This window comes from Heterocephalus glaber, unplaced genomic scaffold, assembly GCF_053883595.1.
Source record: "Heterocephalus glaber isolate CG9 unplaced genomic scaffold, H.glaber_assembly_v1.0 deba00001555, whole genome shotgun sequence".
Classification (NCBI taxonomy): domain Eukaryota; kingdom Metazoa; phylum Chordata; class Mammalia; order Rodentia; family Bathyergidae; genus Heterocephalus; species Heterocephalus glaber.
This window is the reverse complement of record NW_028258346.1, coordinates 7634806-7644238: the sequence shown is the minus strand read 5'-3', so window position 1 is coordinate 7644238 and position 9433 is coordinate 7634806. Positions and strand designations below refer to the sequence as shown.

General features: G+C 48.8%; 2 protein-coding genes across 2 annotated transcripts in view; both read left to right on the top strand.

The window, feature by feature from the left end:
• Window positions 1-3857: 3857 nt before the first annotated feature.
• LOC147824084 (uncharacterized) overlaps window positions 3858-9433 on the top strand; it is a 6086-nt gene continuing 510 nt past the window's right edge. The window contains exons 1-5 of the mRNA XM_087190737.1: window positions 3858-3942; window positions 6719-6773; window positions 6871-6994; window positions 7118-7339; window positions 7654-8878. Coding sequence (XP_087046863.1) covers window positions 3858-3942; window positions 6719-6773; window positions 6871-6994; window positions 7118-7339; window positions 7654-8361 — 1194 coding nt within the window. The 3' untranslated portion in view covers window positions 8362-8878. The remainder of the gene's footprint in view (window positions 3943-6718; window positions 6774-6870; window positions 6995-7117; window positions 7340-7653; window positions 8879-9433) is intronic.
• Ywhaz (tyrosine 3-monooxygenase/tryptophan 5-monooxygenase activation protein zeta) overlaps window positions 7554-9433 on the top strand; it is a 25332-nt gene continuing 23452 nt past the window's right edge. The window contains exon 1 of the mRNA XM_004850171.4: window positions 7554-7755. The gene's annotated coding sequence lies outside the window, so the exon portion shown is untranslated. The remainder of the gene's footprint in view (window positions 7756-9433) is intronic.

Sequence of the window (9433 nt, the reverse complement as noted above, 5' to 3'; positions counted from 1 at the left end):
TTTCCAGATCCCAAACCAACAGACGATGTTCTGTTTTTCCAAGGTCGATGACAACAGCCCTTGGTGGCACTGAACATTACGCAGATATTCCAGAATCCCCTGGTCCTGACATTTGCTTCCCCTCCTATGAAGAGTCCTGAGATGTTCTGGCCAAGGACAGGAAGCTGTCAGAGCCTGATGCTCTCCACTCCATCTCCGTACAGTGGGTACCGGTGCTTTGCCTGGATTTGGGCCTCTGTGGACTCTTGGGTCCGGTCCAACAGCCTCATCGCCACCCTGTCCTCTGACCCTCAGCTTGCTCCAGTAAAACAATCAGGACTTCGCTGTCAGCAGCTGAGGCAGAATTGCTCTGCCAATGCTCGACCTTCATCCTGTTTCTGGTCCCTACCCTCTCATCTCTGCCGAGGCTGCCTACCTGGAATATTTTAAATTACTCATGTGACTTGCATACATAAACTATGGCTAGCTGTAATAGGAAAGTCACAAAAGAAAGGCGACCTCACATTATAAATGGCTTGGATAGGTCATTGGACAAATGGCAGTTTAGAAAATGGTTCGATACTTGTCCTTTTCTTTCTAGTTACTTATCAATGAATGTGTTTTCATATTTTTTTTAAATGGCCAAGCCTGAAGCCTACCATAGACAGTATTCGCTTGGCTGAAAAAAGTCAGTGTTTACCAGGTAAGTGAGGCATTAATCATGTAGGGTTAATCATGGCAAAACCGCATCAGACTTGCCCAGAAGTAGCATCTCGTGCTCAATGTGGTGGACCTGGTTTACATTTCCTATTAAGTCACTGAAATGTTGAAAGGATACAGCTACTCCTGAGGATTTCATGGCTAAGAAAGAGGACTCCTCCTAAAAAATAATTTCAACTTGAGAGCAATTTCCCCTGAAGATGGACCAAGGAAGCTAAAATACAGAAATTCTGCTGTTAGGTCCAGGAAAAATGTTCTATCAGGGCCCAGGAAAAGTGCCAGCAATTCACATTATACCTGATTCCTTTTCCAAGTGTCTGTCTTGCTAGAAAGGGGGAAATAAAACAATGTTTTCCTGATGTATGTGCATTCTTATTATATTTTAAACCCTTCATGAATTCCAAATGTTGGCATTGTTTATTCTTGAATATTCAGGGCCAAAATGCAGGCCAAAAAGGGACACAGTATTCTGACCTTTCTACCGCACTACTCCATGAGTGCCTTTTGAAAGGTGAGCTGAGCACTTCTGAATTGTAAATGAGTGCACTTTGGAAAGCTCCCAGCAGCCTTTGCCAGCCGCCAGGCATTGCCATGGGTGGTCCACTCCACTAGTGTCGGGCACCAGTACTTTTTGTCATGTTTTAATAGAGGAAGGTAGCTCTCCCTAGAAATGATTTTTAAATTCAAACAAACTTTCTGGTACTACAAACCAACATCTTCATTTCTGGCCTGATGGTAGCTTTCAAAAGCTGCTCCTAACATTTAATACCAAATCCAGGCTTCTATTTTTGTTTAAAAAATGTAAAAATATGATGTAGTAAAAATGTCATTGACTTAAGACTTAAGGGTTAAGAGGTAAATGTGGTGCCAAGGTAAGACTTGCTGTAACCTTTCCCTTCTTATTGAAATGGCATGAGTTTTTAAAAAGTAAAGAGTCAACCACAGCCAGGCCTGGTGGCTATGTATTCATGACACTCTGAGAGGCTGAGGCAGGAGGATTACAGGTTCAGTGTAGTTCATTTGTGCATGCTCTGAGTTTCAGTTCTCAGTACTGGGTTGGGGATTGGGTGCAAGATCTGAGAACGTGTCACCCCTGACTCATTGTACAGGAGGCCAAATCAAGAAACCTTTGAATGGACACCATTCTTCTGAAAAAGAAGAGGGAAATAGGAAAAAGTTTAAGCTTTCAAGTCCCAGATATGTGACAGTCTGAGTCAGGAAGATCCCTTGAGCCCAGGTGTTTGAGACCAACCTGGGTGATTTAATGAGACCCTGCCTCACAAAAAAATAAAAATTAAAAAAAAGCTTTGAACACATTCACAACAGGGCCATAATTTGTATGTCTCGCTGCTGCGTGGCTTGAACCACCAGTAGTACATGCATGACTACCCCACTGGGCAGCTTTCTATTACTTTTATTAGTAAAAAAATTGATAGAAATGATTACATCTGTTTGTAGCATCAGTGGTACAAGTCCAAGAAGGGACAATCACGCAAGTACCACTGGTGGTTCAAGTTGATGGGAATGTGTTAAAACTATCAAACTACTATTCATTCAGAATTTACAAATCCCAAATTCACAACAGAATTACCAAGGGCTGAAAGAGGGCTGCTTACAAATATGATGGATAAATCCCTAGAACAGAGAGCTACAGATAAGGTTGAGGTAGAAATATGCTGACAGCTGACAGTTTTCAACTTTGTGGGTTTTCCATTTATCAGAGCTGATTAAAGAAGAACCACAGATAGCTTCTGATTCTTGACAGCATAAATTACCCTCTCTGCAGACAACTGGACAGTCAGGTCAGGGGAAGACCACGTCGTGGCAGCCACTCAGGAGGAGATAAATGTAAACAGCTGCTGGATTCCAGAATTTGGACAAGGGAGTACATATTTGCACTCTTCTACAACTTTAGATTTATCAGTTTTCAAGAAGAAAGAGAGGCAGGGGAAATGTCACCATCTGGAACTTCCCTCAATGGCATATAACAAGAAAACAATCACTGCTACAGTACAGGAACTACCAAAATTTCTAGAGCAAAAGGGAACAGAAAAGATACATGTTTGACAACACCAAGGAAGAGCATACACAAGGTGTGATCAAAATACGTGGTGAATGTTTAAATGTTTAAAAAGAAACATTGCTACTAACTCCCCCTCCAAATACTCACTTCCAACTCACTTGTCCCCTAAGTCTTGTCACTTTTTGAAGCAGTTCTGGAAGTCGACTTTCCTAGGTGTCTTCACAGGGTGTGATCAAAAACGTAGTGAATATTGCTCCAAGTGCCATCCAACGGAAAGGCAGGCTCACAAAAGCATTACACGGTGGCCTCATCCACCTTACGCACCAGATGTGGCACTGTGCAACTTCCAGCTCTTCCCCAAAGTTAAAATGACCATGAAAGGTAAATGAAGCCAGTCATGGTGGTGCATGCCTGTAATCCCAGCAGTTGGGAGGCTGAGGCAGGAGGATCATTGTGAGTTCAAAGCCAGCCTGGGTTCCATAGTGAATACAAGCCCAGCCTGAACTACATAGGGAGAACCTGTCTCAAAAAAGCAAAAGAAAAATAAAGGTAAATGTTTTTAATTGATTCAGGACAACAAAGCAGCCACAACAACACCTGAGAAACACTTCCAGAACGGCTTCAGAAAGTGGCAAGAATGATGGGATAAGTGTGTTCAAAGTGAAGGAGAGTATTTTGAGGGAGATTAATAGCAATGTGCCTTTTACTGTAATAAATTTTTTTAAATTTAAACATTCATTGTACTTTTCCATCATACCACACATGACAAATAACCTACTATGGGAAAAGAAGAACATTTTAGAAAATGTCTGTATCCTAAATAGGATGAGGAGACACAGGCCATCAACCAGTGACCCATAAGAATGTCAGGAAACCAAAAATTGGAAAATTTTTAAATGCTATTGGAGGCAGGAAAGCAAAATTGACTATGGTGTTAATCAAATCAGGCATTTGTAGGATGCATATCAGCTCTTTTTCAGGGCAATTTCATTACCTCTCCATGAATAGCTGTAATCACAGCTCAGCTTTCTCAAAACAAATTCACCTTTGTTTAGCTCTGTCTTCACTGTGCTGTGCTGTAATTCATTTAGCGTCTGTCTCTGTCCTAGACTGTGAACGCCTTCAAGGTGCCCTCATGAATTCCCTGTTAGAATTTGGGTCTGAAATGTACCCCAAGGCCTACATGCTAAAGGCTTGGTCCTCAGCCATGGCAGAACTGGGTGAGGACAGAGCTTTAAGAGGTGGGGCCAAGTGGGAGGAAGTTAGAGCCTTGGTGGATGTGCCCCTGCAGGGGTGAGGGGGACCTCAACTGCCTGTTCACCTTAAAGAAAAGCCAGTGAACACACACATCTTCACCCCCGCCTACCATCATATCCTGTGGCCAGTGTGCACTGAGCATGCGCTTCCCAAAAGTAGGAAATGAGATCTCAGTCAACCTTGCTTTCTTGTTTTTGTTTTTTAAAATCAGTATGGAAAACTCAGTTTGACCAAAATATCATAGAACATAGAGCTAAAGTCTGGGATATAGGGATAGAGCTAATAGGTATGGGATGAAAAAAAAAAATTTTAAAGGACAGCAAGGCTTAGAAGATAAGCATGAGGGTGGCATTGAGTAAATAGTAAAGTGATGAAGTACTGAGAGAACTGAAGCAAGTTACAGTTAAGTGAGGAAATGTTCTTTGTCTAAGGTCACTCTGAAGCCGACAGCATAGATCAGAATACTTACATTTAACTGCTGTTTATCACAAGATCACTTTCCCTTATTCTCTCACTTCTCTTCTTTGCTCCCCCTTTTACTTCTTTCCAATTTTCATTTTTTAAAATCTTTATCCTGCTTTGGATTTGCCAATGACACCAACGATATAGCACTAGCTGATATAACAGATAAACCTCAAATTGTCTTAAAAATAGAAGTTATCCCTCAGGAAACTCCCAAGTGATCAAAGCAGGCCTTCAGGCTTTCAGGGAGCACATCACGTTGGTCACATCCCACCAGCTAGAACGCAGTCACAGGGCCACTAACTGCAAAGGAACCTGGGCAACGGCGTCCAGCTGCGGCAGTGACAGGAGGAAAACAGCTTTGGTGAATAGCTCGCCTTCCTCTGGCACCCGCTCCAGGTCTTGCCGGCAACAGACAGCCAAGATCCACAGCACCACGAGCAACCCTCTCCTCCCTTTCTCACCCACTGAAAGAAGCTGATGGAACTGGGAAAGAGTAGATCCAGTTTCATAACCTTGGGTCACAGCCTTGTGAAGGTAAACCGAGGCTGGGACTACTTCTGCCTCAAAGCCCTCTGTGCTATGCCACATTATTCTCCAACTAAAACGCTGAAATGAGATTATTGTCTGCCTTGTGATTACACTTAAAAGATCACACAGCTGCCACATCTTCAATAGAGTTCACCCTTTTGAGATATTTTTCAAGTGACGATGGGTTTTTGGAGTGATGGATTTATGCTGCTTCTCCTGAATTCTTTTCCATTTTTATTGTGTAGCTTGGCTCTGAACAGATCGCTCCAGCCGCCTGCGCAGGAACGGAGAGTGGCCGCCGACATCTCATTAGTAGCTAATACACATTTAAACAAACATGCGTTTCCAGTGCTCTTTAGACTGCACACTGTTAAAAGACATTTTAGAAAGTTTCATCTTCCCTACCTTTTGAACTGTGGAGACATCCATGGGATATGCCCATTTACAAATAATAGCTCCATAACTGTGCAAGAAATGTTGCTAAGAAATGTACGTGTCTACGTAATCCTCAGCACCAGCTAACGCGCTACGTATCACCAGGATTTAATTCCTGTGGATACTGAGGCACAGAGAGGTTAATCAACTTGACTCAAGAGTTGAGCAATGAAGAAAATGAAACAGGTCGGCCTACTAAGGAGTGAAAGGCTCCAGTAATTTTCCCAGGGTTCAAGTCCACAGGTTCCATTTATTGTTCTGTTTTTGCCATAGGCTAGTCCTTATTCTTCAAAACATTTTAAATTGAGGCTTTCCTGACATACCCTGTTGGTTCCCCGTAACCTCCTTAAATTTCACGTGAAAATGTTGCGTTTGTAAATCTTAGGGCCTAGTGTTTCACGAAAAAACCTCCTTGGTACTTAAAGCATGAGGCTAAAAACTTCTATGTTTCCCAAAATAAACCTGTCATTTATTTATGCAAAGAAATTCCTTAACTTCCGCTAAGACAAAAGGCATTAGTTCTAGATATATATTTCAGACATTAAAGAAATATCCATTTCCAATTTTTAAAATACTTAACCTAGTACCTTCTGTCAGATTTCTGGTACCTACAACAAAACCGTGAAGAACTGTAAAAAAAAAAAAAAAAAAAAGCTTTTGAAATATTGTCATCTTAACTGGGTTACTCCCTGAAAGAATTTACTTGGGAGTCAAAGCAAGTTAACTTCAAAATATCAGAAATAAAACCTCGATTGATTTGTTCATCCATTTAGCCTCCTATGAATCTGAGAAAACTTGAGGGAAAATAAAAACACAGAAATCGAATTGGTCACCGGAACGTGTAGGTCTATACTATCTAGCCAGCTGTCATTTCAGGACAAAAAAAAAAAAAAAATGGTCATTTGTTCTGCGGTCCAGACATTGTATCCATCAGACAGAAGATAGTTCGGGAGGATGAGGACTCATTTTTGGGTCTGCTGGGGATGAACTAAATCCTCTAGAAAACTTGAGGCTGAATTCCTGAGGTTCTTTGTCAAGCTGCGCTTGGGGCAGGCTCCTAGCAGGTGCTCAGGAAAGATGTGTTGGAAACCTCAGGGTGTTTACACAACAGGGCAGTAAGCGTTCCGAGTTCTCCGGACCCTTTCCGCAAGGGGTTCTGCAGGTCGAGCGCTAGGCTCGGCTCGGCTCGGCTCGGCACGTTAAAGGGGGAAGGGGCAGACGAACGCGCCTCCTCGAGCTTCCTTCCGCCGACTGGGCGGAGGCCCCACCGTCCCAGCACCTGCAATTTCCGCCCTCCTCCTCCCGCTTCAGCTTGCGGCGTGGGAAGGACGTCGCCCCGCAACCCTCGCCTCCAGGAGTCGCAGAGGTCGGCGCTTTGTTTTTTAAATCACTGCACTAGGTCTCCGAGTGACCCCCCAGAACGAGTCTGAGCACTCGAGATTCTCTTCCCACGACCCCCGCAGCCCCCACTCTAAAAGGAAACCACTTCGTTCCCGCCCCCCCCCCGGGCTCCCGATCGTGAAGCCGCGGCGTCACTCGGACCCCCGCGGGCCGGACGCCTCGCTCCGGTTTCGGAGCCTTAAAAAGGTCTAAGGCCGCTCCCCGCTCCGCCCCCGCCACCGGCCCAGCAGGTGAAGCCGCGGGGCCGGGGCGACAGGGGGCGCACCCCCACCCAGCCCCCTTGTAAAACTCGGGTCGCCTCGCCGCCAGCCCGCTGCCCCCGGCGGCCCCGGGCAGTTTCCCTTGCGGGGCTCAGAGAGCCGGACGCCGGACGCGGGGAGGATTTGCAAAGTCCCGGATGTGACTGAGCGGAGCCCCTGCGGGAGGGAGCGACTGGCGCCGGCGCAGAAGCCGAGCGGGAGCGGAGGTGGGGGTGGGGCGGCTTCCTCCCCGCGGGCTTCGAGGAAGCGCGAGCCAGTGGCGGTTAAAGGGGTGTGGGGACCCGAGGAAAGGCGAGGAGGAGGGACAGAGGCGGAAAGGAGCACACGTCCTGCCGGGGTGCAGTCGGGAGCGGGCACCCAAGTTGCGACCCGAGACGGACGGGTGGGGAGGGGCGCTCCTCCGCTCGCCTCCAGCGCGGGCGGGCTGGGTGCGCACGCTGGGGAGCGGCGGTTGCGCGGCGCCCCGAGTGCTCTGGGCACCAATCAACGGTTGCCATAGCAGCGTTTGACGTCATCGTGCGTGTGGTGCCCCTGCTGCCGGGGCTGGTGATTGGAGGAAACCCCGTGTCTGCGGAGCGGCTGTAGCCTGTGAGCAGCGAGATCCAGGGACAGAGTCTCAGCCTCGCCGCCGCCGCCGCTCAGAGACCACTTCGCCCGTCCATCCGCCGCCACCCACCGGGAACACAGGTAAGGCCCCAGCCGCCGCCGGTGAGGGAGCCGTCGCCCCCCGCGCTCCCAGCCCCGCTCGCCCTCGGCAGGGGCCGCCTCCCGCTGGGGGCTTCCGGACCGACGCCCCGGCTCCGGTGTGAGGCGCCCACGCGCCGGGGTCCGAGGCCCGCCGGCTCGCGGGAGGGCGGAATGGCCGAGGCCCCGGCCGGCCCCGCTCCCGCCCGAGGTAACGACGCGGCGGCGGCGCAGGTGAGGCCGCCCGGCCCCGGCCGCTCCTTCCCCTCCTCCCGCGGCGCCCGCGCTGCTGCGGCGGCCCCTCCCCCACCCGGGCGGCGGCGGCGGCAGCGGCGGCAGCGGGAGGCTCCGCGGGGCCGCCAGGTGGGCGGGCTGGGTGGGGTCGGCCGGGACCCAGGGCTCTGCGAGGAAGGGCCCGGGTTTCCCGGCAGGGTCGGGGCCCGGGAAGCCCGCACATCCTGCTCCGCGGGCTGGGTGTGGCCCGTCCCCAGCCCCGCCGAGGCGGTGGCGGCCCCGCGGGCGCGCGGCTGCCGGTCCGGGCGACTGGGGCGGGCGCGGGCTGCGTCTCCCTCCCGTGGAGGCTGGGGCGGAATGAGCGCGGGGCGGTAGGCTGGGCTCCTTGACACCGATCCGCCATGACAAAGGAGTCGGGGACCGTGCGGAGGCACCAGCCTGGGCGGAGCCACGCAGGGGAGGTGGCTGCGGAGGGCGCGGACGGAGGATTTGCACTTGAGAGTCACGGTCTGCGAGGTTCCGCTTCGCCGCGCGACGCCGCGGCCTGCAGAGAGTTAACTGGGTGTGGCGAGCCTCTCCGCAGTGTGGAGGCGAGGCCCTCGACCCTTGTCACCCCGTGAGAAACCCAGGCCACTTCCCCTTGTGCCGAAGGGCCGGGGAGGCGAACCTTTGTGCTGGTTTGAAATTCATTTTTCATTAGAGGCTACACTAACCAGAGAACGTTTCTGAGTTCTGGGGGGCGGGGGATTAATTTCGAGAACCGAAGGGATATAGGCAATCACAAATTTTTTAGTTTACCCATTGAAGCACTACAATTCACCTTAGCTGGTTCCTGTTTAAATAGTGGGGACTCTCATTTCGTTGAAAAATGAGTGAGATTTCGCTCGGAAAGGTAAAGGGAGTCCCTTCCCATAGTGGGTGGTTCTTCTGTCCGCTTTGTAATTTAATAGTGCGTTTTAGGCTGTATATTTTTCTACAAAATCCTTTATTTTGTGGACACTGTATGGTTTAGTAGCATTTTTTTTTTCCTGTTAACATCTTTCGGAGGGGTAACTGAAGAAAACTGTGGAGGAGGTACCTTGAAGGCTAAGGAGCTTTACTATGGAAGAGAATTAGGTGGGAAGACATGGGAAAGGGCAGCTTGAGTAATGTTCAGATTGTGGCTACTACCAATAGAAACAAAATACGGTGTGATCTTACAGTGACATTGAAACACTGGAAGCTTCCAGTGTGACATGTTAGTGATCACAGAGTCAAAGTTCTGAGACTCAAGGATAATTTTTAAGTTAATGTGCATATGATAAGACAAGGGGGTTAGATACTAATCCTTGGAGGTTTTATATTCATAATATTTGAGAAGCCGTAATTTGGTGGTCTTCCCCCAGAAAATTGTCATGACTTAATCAGCTGGCAAATGTAAAGATCTGGTAGATTAGGGGTGAGGATA